The sequence below is a fragment of the Zootermopsis nevadensis genome, unplaced genomic scaffold (assembly GCF_977971745.1).
Source record: "Zootermopsis nevadensis isolate Lab colony 2312 unplaced genomic scaffold, Znev_1.0 Znev_ptg000005l, whole genome shotgun sequence".
NCBI classification, from domain to species: domain Eukaryota; kingdom Metazoa; phylum Arthropoda; class Insecta; order Blattodea; family Termopsidae; genus Zootermopsis; species Zootermopsis nevadensis.
Genome location: NW_028259137.1, coordinates 2,801,962 through 2,819,775, shown reverse-complemented (window position 1 = coordinate 2,819,775; position 17,814 = coordinate 2,801,962). Strand labels below are relative to the sequence as shown.

The 17,814-nt window shown below is 44.3% G+C and overlaps 1 protein-coding gene across 2 annotated transcripts in view; it reads left to right on the top strand.

Moving 5' to 3' along the window:
• Positions 1-17,814, top strand: part of ssp3 (SCAPER domain-containing protein short spindle 3) — a 314,720-nt gene that overhangs the window by 277,627 nt on the left and 19,279 nt on the right. For both annotated transcript variants that reach the window (XM_087343366.1, XM_087343365.1), the window contains exon 26: positions 6,588-6,700. In XM_087343366.1, coding sequence (XP_087199492.1) covers positions 6,588-6,644 — 57 coding nt within the window. In that variant the 3' untranslated portion in view covers positions 6,645-6,700. The remainder of the gene's footprint in view (positions 1-6,587; positions 6,701-17,814) is intronic.

Here is a 17,814-nt window from a genome sequence, read left to right as displayed (position 1 = left end):
GGAGGCAGTATGACCTCTGAAACGTTGGTAAACATCGATCAGACTACACAGCGCAACAACCCAGAAGACAGAAATCTTCATACTCATCGCCCTGATGACGGAGGCAGTATGACCTCTGAAACGTTGGTTAACATCTACCAGACTACACAGCGCAACAACCCAGAAGACAGAAATCTTCATACTCTGATGACGGAGGCAGTATGACCTCTGAAACGTTGGTTAACATCGACCAGACTACACAGCGCAACAACCCAGAAGACAGAAATCTTCATACTCATCGCCCTGATGACGGAGGCAGTATGACCTCTGAAACGTTGGTTAACATCTACCAGACTACACAGCGCAACAACCCAGAAGACAGAAATCTTCATACTCTGATGACGGAGGCAGTATGACCTCTGAAACGTTGGTTAACATCGACCAGACTACACAGCGCAACAACCCAGAAGACAGAAATCTTCATACTCTGATGACGGAGGCAGTATGACCTCTGAAACGTTGGTTAACATCGACCAGACTACACAGCGCAACAACCCAGAAGACAGAAATCTTCATACTCATCGCCCTGATGACGGAGGCAGTATGACCTCTGAAACGTTGGTTAACATCGACCAGACTACACAGCGCAACAACCCAGAAGACAGAAATCTTCATACTCTGATGACGGAGGCAGTATGACCTCTGAAACGTTGGTTAACATCGACCAGACTACACAGCGCAACAACCCAGAAGACAGAAATCTTCATACTCATCGCCCTGATGACGGAGGCAGTATGACCTCTGAAACGTTGGTTAACATCGACCAGACTACACAGCGCAACAACCCAGAAGACAGAAATCTTCATACTCTGATGACGGAGGCAGTATGACCTCTGAAACGTTGGTTAACATCGACCAGACTACACAGCGCAACAACCCAGAAGACAGAAATCTTCATACTCTGATGACGGAGGCAGTATGACCTCTGAAACGTTGGTTAACATCGACCAGACTACACAGCGCAACAACCCAGAAGACAGAAATCTTCATACTCATCGCCCTGATGACGGAGGCAGTATGACCTCTGAAACGTTGGTTAACATCGACCAGACTACACAGCGCAACAACCCAGAAGACAGAAATCTTCATACTCTGATGACGGAGGCAGTATGACCTCTGAAACGTTGGTTAACATCGACCAGACTACACAGCGCAACAACCCAGAAGACAGAAATCTTCATACTCATCGCCCTGATGACGGAGGCAGTATGACCTCTGAAACGTTGGTTAACATCGACCAGACTACACAGCGCAACAACCCAGAAGACAGAAATCTTCATACTCTGATGACGGAGGCAGTATGACCTCTGAAACGTTGGTTAACATCGACCAGACTACACAGCGCAACAACCCAGAAGACAGAAATCTTCATACTCATCGCCCTGATGACGGAGGCAGTATGACCTCTGAAACGTTGGTTAACATCGACCAGACTACACAGCGCAACAACCCAGAAGACAGAAATCTTCATACTCTGATGACGGAGGCAGTATGACCTCTGAAACGTTGGTTAACATCGACCAGACTACACAGCGCAACAACCCAGAAGACAGAAATCTTCATACTCATCGCCCTGATGACGGAGGCAGTATGACCTCTGAAACGTTGGTTAACATCGACCAGACTACACAGCGCAACAACCCAGAAGACAGAAATCTTCATACTCTGATGACGGAGGCAGTATGACCTCTGAAACGTTGGTTAACATCGACCAGACTACACAGCGCAACAACCCAGAAGACAGAAATCTTCATACTCATCGCCCTGATGACGGAGGCAGTATGACCTCTGAAACGTTGGTTAACATCGACCAGACTACACAGCGCAACAACCCAGAAGACAGAAATCTTCATACTCTGATGACGGAGGCAGTATGACCTCTGAAACGTTGGTTAACATCGACCAGACTACACAGCGCAACAACCCAGAAGACAGAAATCTTCATACTCATCGCCCTGATGACGGAGGCAGTATGACCTCTGAAACGTTGGTTAACATCGACCAGACTACACAGCGCAACAACCCAGAAGACAGAAATCTTCATACTCTGATGACGGAGGCAGTATGACCTCTGAAACGTTGGTTAACATCGACCAGACTACACAGCGCAACAACCCAGAAGACAGAAATCTTCATACTCATCGCCCTGATGACGGAGGCAGTATGACCTCTGAAACGTTGGTTAACATCGACCAGACTACACAGCGCAACAACCCAGAAGACAGAAATCTTCATACTCTGATGACGGAGGCAGTATGACCTCTGAAACGTTGGTTAACATCGACCAGACTACACAGCGCAACAACCCAGAAGACAGAAATCTTCATACTCATCGCCCTGATGACGGAGGCAGTATGACCTCTGAAACGTTGGTTAACATCGACCAGACTACACAGCGCAACAACCCAGAAGACAGAAATCTTCATACTCTGATGACGGAGGCAGTATGACCTCTGAAACGTTGGTTAACATCGACCAGACTACACAGCGCAACAACCCAGAAGACAGAAATCTTCATACTCATCGCCCTGATGACGGAGGCAGTATGACCTCTGAAACGTTGGTTAACATCGACCAGACTACACAGCGCAACAACCCAGAAGACAGAAATCTTCATACTCTGATGACGGAGGCAGTATGACCTCTGAAACGTTGGTTAACATCGACCAGACTACACAGCGCAACAACCCAGAAGACAGAAATCTTCATACTCATCGCCCTGATGACGGAGGCAGTATGACCTCTGAAACGTTGGTTAACATCGACCAGACTACACAGCGCAACAACCCAGAAGACAGAAATCTTCATACTCTGATGACGGAGGCAGTATGACCTCTGAAACGTTGGTTAACATCGACCAGACTACACAGCGCAACAACCCAGAAGACAGAAATCTTCATACTCTGATGACGGAGGCAGTATGACCTCTGAAACGTTGGTTAACATCGACCAGACTACACAGCGCAACAACCCAGAAGACAGAAATCTTCATACTCATCGCCCTGATGACGGAGGCAGTATGACCTCTGAAACGTTGGTAAACATCTACCATATTACACGGCGGAAATCTTCACTCACCGCTGTGAAAACCTCAAATCATACATATTATTTTTCACTAGAAAACATTTTAAAGTCTTCACATTCGTTTTCTTAGTTGTAAAATTTAGGAAGAACATACTGCCTACATCTTCAGGCCCAAATACCGACAATATGTTCCTCCGAAACTTTTGTATCTATCTGAAAGTCCAGCCGGCGTTTGGAGCCCAGGTCTGCATCGAAATCATAGTTCAAAGAAAAATGATCAGTAAAGCAATGCTTGCATTCTTAATCGAATAATCTTACGGTAATTCGGTTAATAAAGTTGAGTTATGCGTGACATATCACAAACAAGGCAGAGGGAAACACGAAGTGCGTAATAATTTTGATAAAAATAATATTAAAATAAATCTTATAGAAATTAAATATATATTATATATATATTATAACTATCAATTTCCCAAGGAGGATCATGTAGATGAGATTTAAGGTTCTGACGGCGACGATTATGAAGATGGCTGTCTTCTGGTTTGTAGGCAACGTGGACCTCTGTAACGTTGGTAAGCTTGTACCAGACTACAGGGCCCTAAACCTAGGAGACATCGGCCATCTTCGTACTTACCGCCATGATAACCTCAGATCCTACCATTTGTTTTTATATCTGTGGCTTTGAGTTACGATTTAGATTTCCATCTGAGATGGAAAGAGTTTCAAGTCTGGACCAAACTATACGCCTGCTGTGATGTCTTTGGAACAAACGTAAAAACACGGAGACGGTAGCCTTACGTCGTACAAGGTGTTAAAGTATTGCCCTCCGGACGTGTTTCGACAATAAAGCCATCCTCAGGGTAACATGAAACAGAATAGGAAATATTGAAGTTATTAGGTTTAAATGTGTCAGATTTCTTCTGTCTGGGCAAAGAATATTTTTCCGTTGGACTTAAGGGCCAAGAAACAGTTCCTGGCACTAATATTGAAAAACTAATAGGCAATTTTTGATTTCTTTAATAATACTTATTCAGAAATAACATTTTGCCATATTACATGCTCAGACATAAATATTACTTGACACAATATTTTCCTGGAAATCTTACATTTTACGGTACGGTTTTTAAAATCAATAACATGTGTGGTACTTGTAGATAAAGCAGAAGATGAGATAAGAAACATAAGATGTTTTAAAATCTTTTGATTTAAAGAAAATAAATGAGTTTGTAGTAACTCGTAACAAATTAACAAATCATTTCGCTGGCCTAGTCACGTTTAAGTCAAGTTATCTTCAGAATACAATCTGTGTATGTCCCATTTTAATATTATTCTTTCATCTACACATAAAACTTCGAAGTCATCACATAAACGCTGATCATATTTGGGTTGACAATGTTGCCCCTTGTAATTATGCACCACGATCTCACCCTAGTTCTGCTGGAAGGATACGGAAGGCGATATATCGCTATTGTTTCGACAATAATCGATGTCCTGTCGCCGAGAAGGCTAGGCCACTGGGAGTAGAAAGGCGGTGGAAGGTAACTCGACACTGTGGGAAGGCATCGGGCAGGAGGCTAAAGCAAGTGTGTGCGAAATATCCCCAGAGAGAATTTGTAACAGTTTAAGTGCTGGAAACGGAACCACTGAAATGTAATAATTCTGAGTGTCTTGGGTTATCGGGCGACTCAAATATGAATCCACTATTCATATTCTTGTTGAACCCCTGTGTTCCGCCACAGAAATTCAATACGCAGAGGAAATCCCCTGGTAGTTCGTCGTATCCGCCATCAGCTGTGGTGAAACATATGTACCGTTAAGCATTATAATGAAGTCCGATACAACGCCATGGCAATTTGTTTCCGACTTGAATACAGACAACTCCCTCGAATATTAAGTTGTACAGGCGATGCACACAGACAATTCTGCGTTAACAAAACGTGCTCAGGTGTTTTGTTTAACGACGCTGTGAGTAGCTCAGAATGTATAACGATTGGAAGAGATTTGGAAAGAAACGGTGGTGTCCTGCTCTATATACTATCCCGGAATTCGTCGAGATTGATTTAGAAAAAATCACGAAATCCTCGGTCAGGATCGCCGGTTACCGTGGTCTGACCTGTGACCACTCGAATACGATGAGGAGTGCGCTGACCTCTCGGCAGAGACGTCAGTTACCTTTTGCCAAGCGGCTAACTGTAATGCGATCGGCTGTTTCTCACACACAAGAAACTCGATAACAGCACTTTGTTTATGACGAACGTCAAGGACGGCGGCCATGTTTAACGAATGATAATACACATGTGCCACTAGCGGGAGAATGATTAACTAAATTTTAATACGAGGCGCGTCCTCAAAGTAAGTTTCCCACTCGTCCCACAGCTAGCAAACCTTATATTGCGCGAAGCGACTGTGCGTACGTGATAGAGCAATGACGTAGCATGGCGCATGCACTAACGGCACTTCCCGCGTTCTCACAGTAGCATCGTTGCAGCTGTTGAAGATGGAGGTTCTTATTCCAGCTCCCGCCGACTGTGAAGTGCGGTCAGTGATAACGCTAGGCCGCACACGGCTCGACGGACAGCAAGTCTCCTGCAGGAGTTCAGCTGGGAGGTGTTTAATCATTCACCCTACAGCCCGGACCTCGCTCCCAGTGATTTCCATCTTTTCCTACACCTCAAGAAATTCCTGTCCGGTCAGCGTCAGCGTTTTGAGAATGACAGAGAGGCGGAGATGGTTGTCACACAGTGGTTCCAATCCCAGGCGGCAGACTTCTACGACACAGGTATTCAAAAGTTGATCCCACGGTATGACAAATGTCTTAATTCCGGTGGCGAATATGTTGAAAAATAGCTGGATACTTGCTGTATCTGTTGCAATAAATATTTCCATGAAATTGTGTTTTGTTTCTGTAAACGGCCCCAGGGAAACTTACTTTGAGGACGCGCCTCGTAGAAGCGAAACGAATGTATCTGTGCGCTGTGTAAATAGATTTTTTTTTAAAAATATAGGGCATTACTTTTGGAGTGACCCTCGGTTCATCTCTGACACCATGTATTGAGGGTATAGAAGATCAAAGTAGCTCCTGAAGAGAATATTTTAACCTAAGATATGGAACAGGGAGATTTTGGAAATAATTACGTGATGAGTAGTTTTAGAACTAATACTGTTTATGAAATATTATTATGGTGATAAGATTAAGGGGCATGTAACTCAAATGTGGTGAATGTAAAATGCCTTTAGATATTAACACTTCGTAGTAAAAACTGTAAGAAAGATATTAATTTGTATACCTCTTTGTAGTTGAAATAAAATGTTAAAATTAAACGTATAATGATAAGATGTGAGTGTTGATTGAATTCAGCTGGCTTGGGTTTCCATACAGGAAGGGAAATTTATTTTGATTTCCCTAATATAATTTTATAGGTATATGCATTTATCAGCTTTGTCATGTTATATACATGTCCCTCCATATGAATAAAATATTTTATTTAATGATTCAGAGTGATGCAATTAATGTATTATTGCAGATGGTGGTTGCGTGCAAGTGTTTCGGAGAGACATACTACCTCCTTCATCAGGACTAAATACCAAAAATCTACATTTACATCGTTGTGAAGGCCTCAAGTCCTACAAGATATCGGTATGTAGCTTCTCCTGATTTTGTTTCACAATATTTTAAGTGTTATTCACCATGTTGAGAAGTTTTGACGGCAAGACCGATAACAGGTAGAAAATAATGTATTTGGGATTCCTGTTATATTCTATGACAGATTACTTCTCACTTTTCATTGTTCTCTCGAGTTGTGGGGTTTTGTTAGTGTTTTGTCTAAGCAGGCATCCATTTTAACAGCCTTACTGAACTTTAGAAAGATTTCTCGCGCCCGGTACGTGTCCTTTATGGAAGAAATATTTCTGTTTCTCAAGCGGCCGCTTTTATAAATAAACTTTGTATGTTTCTTTACGGTGAAACAGGCAAGGTGAACATTACGTAACGGAAGTATGAAAATTACTCTCTTCTGGAACGTTGCGCCGTATAATCTGGTAGAAGTTTACCGAAGGTTTAGGTGGTTACTGCCTCCATCCTCAGGGCGATAAGTGACTCATCGCCCTGATGATGGAGTCAGCAATCACCTCTGAAACACATGTAAACTTTTAACAGACTACGTGGCGCAAGATATCACAAGACGGTCAGCTTTTTACTCACCGTCTTGAGAACGTGATATCTCATTGTCGGTTTGACACAAATCGGAGAAAATTATATGTGATGGACGTTTCTATGTGTGAGGTTTTTTTTTCCGGATCTGAATACAAAGTCTTATATCGGTTTTTGCGCTAAAATAGTAGACGCATTTCTGTATCATATTAGGTTGTGCCCCGGGTTCGATTCCCGGCGGTGCCCGAATTTATAACTTGTGTTGGGCAAGGCCGTGGTCTAGGCAACACGGAATTTTCCTCCGGGGGCTTCCCCGGTTTCTCCGTGGCATCCCAACAATTACTCCATTCGCACACAGAAGAAGGCAATGGCAAACCACTTCTGGATCATCTGCCAAGAACGTATATGAACAGGTCCCAGTCCGAGAAAAGGATGGAAGGATCCTGTTCATATGGACCTGTCGTCAGACAGAAAACTACAAATAATAAAAAAAATTAGGTTGTGATTGGTTATTTTCCACTCATTATTTAGAATGATTCCGTCAGTGCGATAGGCAGGCATGTAGCACGCACAAAGAAAAAATACTGTGCATAAAATTATAATTAAAATACCTCAGTGGAAGAAACCAATTGGAAGACCTAAGCATAGATATGCGGATATTATTAAATTATGTGCTTGAAAAAAGAAATTGGGAAGATGTAATATGAATTGAGCTGGCTCAGAATAGGGTCCACTTTCGGGCTTTGTGGAGGTTATTGACTATTTTCAGTGAACGAAAAAGAAATATCTTGTTGATGTTGATCTGTCTTCACCAACTGAATAACTATGAACTGATGAAGGTAATTTTGTACAGTACTGTACCGTGTGATCAGGTGATAGGTTCTTTGTGATTTTGTTAGTTATTTAATCTCACAGAATTACATATATTAACGTTCTAATAAATCTATTTTGTGAAATTTCTTTAATAGGTATAATAATTTAACGCTGTTAATCGGTAAAGGACGGTGGTCTAGCGGTTAGAACGCTGGCCTTGTAATCCTGGGGTCTCGGGTTCGATTCCCGGCGGTGCCCGAATTTATAACTTGTGTTGGGCAAGGCCGTGGTCTAGGCAACACGGAGTTTTCCTCCGTGGCATCCCAACAATTACTCCATTCACACACAGAAGAAGGCAATGGCAAACCACTTCTGGATCATCTGCCAAGAACGTATATGAACAGGTCCCAGTCCGATTAAAGGATGGAAGGATCCTGTTCATATGGACCTGTCGTCAGACAGAACACTAAATAAATAAAAATCGGTAAAGAACGCCTTCTTCTCGTCTGTTCTTTGTTCAGTCCTTTGTGCCGTACACAAAATTTTGTGTAGATCACAGCGACATTCCCACGACTGCTGGGCAACATCGAAAGCTGAGGTATCTTATTCCCCAAGTATCGGAATAATGAGGTTAAGTGGCATGTAGCCTTTCATTGGGTCATCATCCTGTGAATTATTAAGGCAGGCACTCCCGCTGCAAACAATTGATGGACCCTCTACTCGTAACGCGGAGCGGGTGCCTACGTCATACAGTTCAGTGACCAATGGAGAGGTATCGGTTACCAGAACTATAAGTTTTGGCCCTAAGTAGCTCCTCAATTATGTACCATATTTTACATATCAGTTACTCTAAACTTAAACATATCTCCCCTTCATGAGACTGCGTGCACAATAGACTAGACGGTGCATATGATATGAACAAAACGTGTTGAAACAATGTTCATTGTACTGTCAGGTGAAGTACAGAGCTGCCAATCAGTTACTGAAATTTTAACATGAATGACTTTCAGTTGAATAAGATTTCTTGCTTTTGTTTCTCGCTATGACAAAATGAAATTTGGCATTAAACACTTATAAAAGGCTTCGACGTCGTATGAGAACGTATTTGATTCTTAGTTGTATGTGTACCAATATTGTTCGACGCATGTTTTTTTGATATTTGTGTACTGAGGAATGTCTCTGGGTAGGTTATACTTATTTAGAAACTGCTGGCGTGAGAATGGTTGCTTGACAAAAATAAATGTAGGGGACTGGTGCAGGGTATAGAATTTCTGAAAGTAACTACCTAACTGACTATGGAGCAGCGGTCTTCTTGGCAAGCTAACTCAACGTATTTTATGGAAACGTTAAGTTCATAAGTGCCAGCCACCGTTCCTTGCCCTGAGTCGGATAAATCAAATTTAAACCCTCAGATTTATTCTCTAAGATTCATTTTAATATTATTCTTTCAGTTCTTCAGACTTTCAAGTCACAATTTTGTAAGAATTTCTCATTTTTTCCATGTGCGCTACATGTCCCACTTATCTTAAACCTCCTCGAATTGATCATCCAAATATTTAGTGAGTAGTACAAATTATTATACTATTCATTCTTCAGTTTTGGTGATTCTTCTGCGATGTATTACCTCTTGGGTCAAAATATTATCCTATAAAGTATCCTCAATCTGTGTTCTTGACTTAATTCGTTCTGAAAAGGCACAGGACCTTAGTCTGGGCCCTTCCGCGTCGCATATTGAGGCAATGAACGAATAGGTCGGAATATCCTGGCAATCAAGTCGGCGTACAAGTCTGAATTCACTTCAGAAACACGAGTGTGGTCTGAATTAATTATACCCGCAGGTATCGTTCGTGTTCTGTAATTCATTTTCGCACGCAGAGATCTGATTTTCATTTGTCCATAGTTTCTTAAAAATAATTCCAATGCCTTAGTCCGCGTAGTATAATCTTAGTTGAGAAGTTTGTTGTCGCATAATTGGTCAGGTGGTTTCCTACATTTTATTGAATTCAATGGTTCATTACCATGTTTACAAGAGCCCGTCACTGGACCTTATTGTGAGTCAGTTGTATCTACTCTACATCCTACAGCACTAAACCCCACATTTTTGAAGCTTAATTTTAATATTATCCTCCAGCCTTTACTTTCATCTCGAAAGTGATTTCTATTCTATAGATTACAGATTAAAATATTGTATGCAGTTCTGATAAAATGTCAACAGTGATATTACCCTATAAAAGTATCATTTGATTTTATCACGGCGTTGAGTATGAAGATTTCTGTCTTCTGGGTTGTTGCGCTGTGTAGTCTGGTCGATGTTTACCAACGTTTCAGAGGTCATACTGCCTCCATCATCAGGGCGATGAGTATGAAGATTTCTGTCTTCTGGGTTGTTGCGCTGTGTAGTCTGGTCGATGTTAACCAACGTTTCAGAGGTCATACTGCCTCCATCATCAGGGCGATGAGTATGAAGATTTCCGTCTTCTGGGTTGTTGCGCTGTGTAGTCTGGTCGATGTTTACCAAAGTTTCGGAGGTCATACTGCCTCCGTCATCAGGGCGATGAGTATGAAGATTTCCGTCTTCTGGGTTGTTGCGCTGTGTAGTCTGGTCGATGTTAACCAACGTTTCAGAGGTCATACTGCCTCCATCATCAGGGCGATGAGTATGAAGATTTCTGTCTTCTGGGTTGTTGCGCTGTGTAGTCTGGTCGATGTTAACCAACGTTTCAGAGGTCATACTGCCTCCATCATCAGGGCGATGAGTATGAAGATTTCCGTCTTCTGGGTTGTTGCGCTGTGTAGTCTGGTCGATGTTAACCAACGTTTCAGAGGTCATACTGCCTCCATCATCAGGGCGATGAGTATGAAGATTTCTGTCTTCTGGGTTGTTGCGCTGTGTAGTCTGGTCGATGTTAACCAACGTTTCAGAGGTCATACTGCCTCCATCATCAGGGCGATGAGTATGAAGATTTCCGTCTTCTGGGTTGTTGCGCTGTGTAGTCTGGTCGATGTTTACCAACGTTTCAGAGGTCATACTGCCTTTATCATCAGGGCGATGAGTATGAAGATTTCCGTCTTCTGGGTTGTTGCGCTGTGTAGTCTGGTCGATGTTAACCAACGTTTCAGAGGTCATACTGCCTCCGTCATCAGGGCGATGAGTATGAAGATTTCTGTCTTCTGGGTTGTTGCGCTGTGTAGTCTGGTCGATGTTAACCAACGTTTCAGAGGTCATACTGCCTCCATCATCAGGGCGATGAGTATGAAGATTTCTGTCTTCTGGGTTGTTGCGCTGTGTAGTCTGGTCGATGTTAACCAACGTTTCAGAGGTCATACTGCCTCCATCATCAGGGCGATGAGTATGAAGATTTCTGTCTTCTGGGTTGTTGCGCTGTGTAGTCTGGTCGATGTTAACCAACGTTTCAGAGGTCATACTGCCTCCGTCATCAGGGCGATGAGTATGAAGATTTCTGTCTTCTGGGTTGTTGCGCTGTGTAGTCTGGTCGATGTTAACCAACGTTTCAGAGGTCATACTGCCTCCATCATCAGGGCGATGAGTATGAAGATTTCCGTCTTCTGGGTTGTTGCGCTGTGTAGTCTGGTCGATGTTTACCAACGTTTCAGAGGTCATACTGCCTCCATCATCAGGGCGATGAGTATGAAGATTTCCGTCTTCTGGGTTGTTGCGCTGTGTAGTCTGGTCGATGTTAACCAACGTTTCAGAGGTCATACTGCCTCCGTCATCAGGGCGATGAGTATGAAGATTTCTGTCTTCTGGGTTGTTGCGCTGTGTAGTCTGGTCGATGTTAACCAACGTTTCAGAGGTCATACTGCCTCCATCATCAGGGCGATGAGTATGAAGATTTCTGTCTTCTGGGTTGTTGCGCTGTGTAGTCTGGTCGATGTTAACCAACGTTTCAGAGGTCATACTGCCTCCATCATCAGGGCGATGAGTATGAAGATTTCCGTCTTCTGGGTTGTTGCGCTGTGTAGTCTGGTCGATGTTTACCAACGTTTCAGAGGTCATACTGCCTCCATCATCAGGGCGATGAGTATGAAGATTTCCGTCTTCTGGGTTGTTGCGCTGTGTAGTCTGGTCGATGTTAACCAACGTTTCAGAGGTCATACTGCCTCCGTCATCAGGGCGATGAGTATGAAGATTTCTGTCTTCTGGGTTGTTGCGCTGTGTAGTCTGGTCGATGTTAACCAACGTTTCAGAGGTCATACTGCCTCCATCATCAGGGCGATGAGTATGAAGATTTCTGTCTTCTGGGTTGTTGCGCTGTGTAGTCTGGTCGATGTTAACCAACGTTTCAGAGGTCATACTGCCTCCATCATCAGGGCGATGAGTATGAAGATTTCTGTCTTCTGGGTTGTTGCGCTGTGTAGTCTGGTCGATGTTAACCAACGTTTCAGAGGTCATACTGCCTCCGTCATCAGGGCGATGAGTATGAAGATTTCCGTCTTCTGGGTTGTTGCGCTGTGTAGTCTGGTCGATGTTTACCAACGTTTCAGAGGTCATACTGCCTCCATCATCAGGGCGATGAGTATGAAGATTTCCGTCTTCTGGGTTGTTGCGCTGTGTAGTCTGGTCGATGTTAACCAACGTTTCAGAGGTCATACTGCCTCCGTCATCAGGGCGATGAGTATGAAGATTTCTGTCTTCTGGGTTGTTGCGCTGTGTAGTCTGGTCGATGTTAACCAACGTTTCAGAGGTCATACTGCCTCCATCATCAGGGCGATGAGTATGAAGATTTCTGTCTTCTGGGTTGTTGCGCTGTGTAGTCTGGTCGATGTTAACCAACGTTTCAGAGGTCATACTGCCTCCATCATCAGGGCGATGAGTATGAAGATTTCTGTCTTCTGGGTTGTTGCGCTGTGTAGTCTGGTCGATGTTAACCAACGTTTCAGAGGTCATACTGCCTCCATCATCAGGGCGATGAGTATGAAGATTTCTGTCTTCTGGGTTGTTGCGCTGTGTAGTCTGGTCGATGTTAACCAACGTTTCAGAGGTCATACTGCCTCCATCATCAGGGCGATGAGTATGAAGATTTCTGTCTTCTGGGTTGTTGCGCTGTGTAGTCTGGTCGATGTTAACCAACGTTTCAGAGGTCATACTGCCTCCGTCATCAGAGTATGAAGATTTCTGTCTTCTGGGTTGTTGCGCTGTGTAGTCTGGTCGATGTTAACCAACGTTTCAGAGGTCATACTGCCTCCATCATCAGGGCGATGAGTATGAAGATTTCTGTCTTCTGGGTTGTTGCGCTGTGTAGTCTGGTCGATGTTAACCAACGTTTCAGAGGTCATACTGCCTCCATCATCAGGGCGATGAGTATGAAGATTTCTGTCTTCTGGGTTGTTGCGCTGTGTAGTCTGGTCGATGTTAACCAACGTTTCAGAGGTCATACTGCCTCCGTCATCAGGGCGATGAAGATTTCTGTCTTCTGGGTTGTTGCGCTGTGTAGTCTGGTCGATGTTAACCAACGTTTCAGAGGTCATACTGCCTCCGTCATCAGAGTATGAAGATTTCTGTCTTCTGGGTTGTTGCGCTGTGTAGTCTGGTCGATGTTAACCAACGTTTCAGAGGTCATACTGCCTCCGTCATCAGAGTATGAAGATTTCTGTCTTCTGGGTTGTTGCGCTGTGTAGTCTGGTCGATGTTAACCAACGTTTCAGAGGTCATACTGCCTCCGTCATCAGAGTATGAAGATTTCTGTCTTCTGGGTTGTTGCGCTGTGTAGTCTGGTCGATGTTAACCAACGTTTCAGAGGTCATACTGCCTCCGTCATCAGAGTATGAAGATTTCTGTCTTCTGGGTTGTTGCGCTGTGTAGTCTGGTCGATGTTAACCAACGTTTCAGAGGTCATACTGCCTCCATCATCAGGGCGATGAGTATGAAGATTTCCGTCTTCTGGGTTGTTGCGCTGTGTAGTCTGGTCGATGTTTACCAACGTTTCAGAGGTCATACTGCCTCCATCATCAGGGCGATGAGTATGATGATTTCCGTCTTCTGGGTTGTTGCGCTGTGTAGTCTGGTCGATGTTAACCAACGTTTCAGAGGTCATACTGCCTCCGTCATCAGGGCGATGAGTATGAAGATTTCTGTCTTCTGGGTTGTTGCGCTGTGTAGTCTGGTCGATGTTAACCAACGTTTCAGAGGTCATACTGCCTCCATCATCAGGGCGATGAGTATGAAGATTTCTGTCTTCTGGGTTGTTGCGCTGTGTAGTCTGGTCGATGTTAACCAACGTTTCAGAGGTCATACTGCCTCCATCATCAGGGCGATGAGTATGAAGATTTCTGTCTTCTGGGTTGTTGCGCTGTGTAGTCTGGTCGATGTTAACCAACGTTTCAGAGGTCATACTGCCTCCGTCATCAGGGCGATGAGTATGAAGATTTCCGTCTTCTGGGTTGTTGCGCTGTGTAGTCTGGTCGATGTTTACCAACGTTTCAGAGGTCATACTGCCTCCATCATCAGGGCGATGAGTATGAAGATTTCCGTCTTCTGGGTTGTTGCGCTGTGTAGTCTGGTCGATGTTAACCAACGTTTCAGAGGTCATACTGCCTCCGTCATCAGGGCGATGAGTATGAAGATTTCTGTCTTCTGGGTTGTTGCGCTGTGTAGTCTGGTCGATGTTAACCAACGTTTCAGAGGTCATACTGCCTCCATCATCAGGGCGATGAGTATGAAGATTTCTGTCTTCTGGGTTGTTGCGCTGTGTAGTCTGGTCGATGTTAACCAACGTTTCAGAGGTCATACTGCCTCCATCATCAGGGCGATGAGTATGAAGATTTCTGTCTTCTGGGTTGTTGCGCTGTGTAGTCTGGTCGATGTTAACCAACGTTTCAGAGGTCATACTGCCTCCATCATCAGGGCGATGAGTATGAAGATTTCTGTCTTCTGGGTTGTTGCGCTGTGTAGTCTGGTCGATGTTAACCAACGTTTCAGAGGTCATACTGCCTCCATCATCAGGGCGATGAGTATGAAGATTTCTGTCTTCTGGGTTGTTGCGCTGTGTAGTCTGGTCGATGTTAACCAACGTTTCAGAGGTCATACTGCCTCCGTCATCAGAGTATGAAGATTTCTGTCTTCTGGGTTGTTGCGCTGTGTAGTCTGGTCGATGTTAACCAACGTTTCAGAGGTCATACTGCCTCCATCATCAGGGCGATGAGTATGAAGATTTCTGTCTTCTGGGTTGTTGCGCTGTGTAGTCTGGTCGATGTTAACCAACGTTTCAGAGGTCATACTGCCTCCATCATCAGGGCGATGAGTATGAAGATTTCTGTCTTCTGGGTTGTTGCGCTGTGTAGTCTGGTCGATGTTAACCAACGTTTCAGAGGTCATACTGCCTCCGTCATCAGGGCGATGAAGATTTCTGTCTTCTGGGTTGTTGCGCTGTGTAGTCTGGTCGATGTTAACCAACGTTTCAGAGGTCATACTGCCTCCGTCATCAGAGTATGAAGATTTCTGTCTTCTGGGTTGTTGCGCTGTGTAGTCTGGTCGATGTTAACCAACGTTTCAGAGGTCATACTGCCTCCGTCATCAGAGTATGAAGATTTCTGTCTTCTGGGTTGTTGCGCTGTGTAGTCTGGTCGATGTTAACCAACGTTTCAGAGGTCATACTGCCTCCGTCATCAGAGTATGAAGATTTCTGTCTTCTGGGTTGTTGCGCTGTGTAGTCTGGTCGATGTTAACCAACGTTTCAGAGGTCATACTGCCTCCGTCATCAGAGTATGAAGATTTCTGTCTTCTGGGTTGTTGCGCTGTGTAGTCTGATCGATGTTAACCAACGTTTCAGAGGTCATACTGCCTCCATCATCAGGGCGATGAGTATGAAGATTTCTGTCTTCTGGGTTGTTGCGCTGTGTAGTCTGGTCGATGTTAACCAACGTTTCAGAGGTCATACTGCCTCCATCATCAGGGCGATGAGTATGAAGATTTCTGTCTTCTGGGTTGTTGCGCTGTGTAGTCTGATCGATGTTAACCAACGTTTCAGAGGTCATACTGCCTCCGTCATCAGAGTATGAAGATTTCTGTCTTCTGGGTTGTTGCGCTGTGTAGTCTGGTCGATGTTAACCAACGTTTCAGAGGTCATACTGCCTCCGTCATCAGAGTATGAAGATTTCTGTCTTCTGGGTTGTTGCGCTGTGTAGTCTGGTCGATGTTAACCAACGTTTCAGAGGTCATACTGCCTCCGTCATCAGAGTATGAAGATTTCTGTCTTCTGGGTTGTTGCGCTGTGTAGTCTGATCGATGTTTACCAACGTTTCAGAGGTCATACTGCCTCCATCATCAGGGCGATGAGTATGAAGATTTCTGTCTTCTGGGTTGTTGCGCTGTGTAGTCTGGTCGATGTTAACCAACGTTTCAGAGGTCATACTGCCTCCATCATCAGGGCGATGAGTATGAAGATTTCTGTCTTCTGGGTTGTTGCGCTGTGTAGTCTGGTCGATGTTAACCAACGTTTCAGAGGTCATACTGCCTCCATCATCAGGGCGTTGAGTCTGAAGATGACTGTCTTCTGGGTTGTTGCGCTGTGTAGTCTGGTCGATGTTAACCAACGTTTCAGAGGTCATACTGCCTCCGTCATCAGAGTATGAAGATTTCTGTCTTCTGGGTTGTTGCGCTGTGTAGTCTGGTCGATGTTAACCAACGTTTCAGAGGTCATACTGCCTCCGTCATCAGAGTATGAAGATTTCTGTCTTCTGGGTTGTTGCGCTGTGTAGTCTGGTCGATGTTTACCAACGTTTCAGAGGTCATACTGCCTCCGTCATCAGGGCGATGAAGATTTCTGTCTTCTGGGTTGTTGCGCTGTGTAGTCTGGTCGATGTTAACCAACGTTTCAGAGGTCATACTGCCTCCGTCATCAGAGTATGAAGATTTCTGTCTTCTGGGTTGTTGCGCTGTGTAGTCTGGTCGATGTTAACCAACGTTTCAGAGGTCATACTGCCTCCGTCATCAGAGTATGAAGATTTCTGTCTTCTGGGTTGTTGCGCTGTGTAGTCTGGTCGATGTTAACCAACGTTTCAGAGGTCATACTGCCTCCATCATCAGGGCGATGAGTATGAAGATTTCTGTCTTCTGGGTTGTTGCGCTGTGTAGTCTGATCGATGTTAACCAACGTTTCAGAGGTCATACTGCCTCCGTCATCAGAGTATGAAGATTTCTGTCTTCTGGGTTGTTGCGCTGTGTAGTCTGGTCGATGTTAACCAACGTTTCAGAGGTCATACTGCCTCCGTCATCAGAGTATGAAGATTTCTGTCTTCTGGGTTGTTGCGCTGTGTAGTCTGGTCGATGTTAACCAACGTTTCAGAGGTCATACTGCCTCCATCATCAGGGCGATGAGTATGAAGATTTCTGTCTTCTGGGTTGTTGCGCTGTGTAGTCTGGTCGATGTTAACCAACGTTTCAGAGGTCATACTGCCTCCATCATCAGGGCGATGAGTATGAAGATTTCTGTCTTCTGGGTTGTTGCGCTGTGTAGTCTGGTCGATGTTAACCAACGTTTCAGAGGTCATACTGCCTCCGTCATCAGAGTATGAAGATTTCTGTCTTCTGGGTTGTTGCGCTGTGTAGTCTGGTCGATGTTAACCAACGTTTCAGAGGTCATACTGCCTCCATCATCAGGGCGATGAGTATGAAGATTTCTGTCTTCTGGGTTGTTGCGCTGTGTAGTCTGATCGATGTTAACCAACGTTTCAGAGGTCATACTGCCTCCGTCATCAGAGTATGAAGATTTCTGTCTTCTGGGTTGTTGCGCTGTGTAGTCTGATCGATGTTAACCAACGTTTCAGAG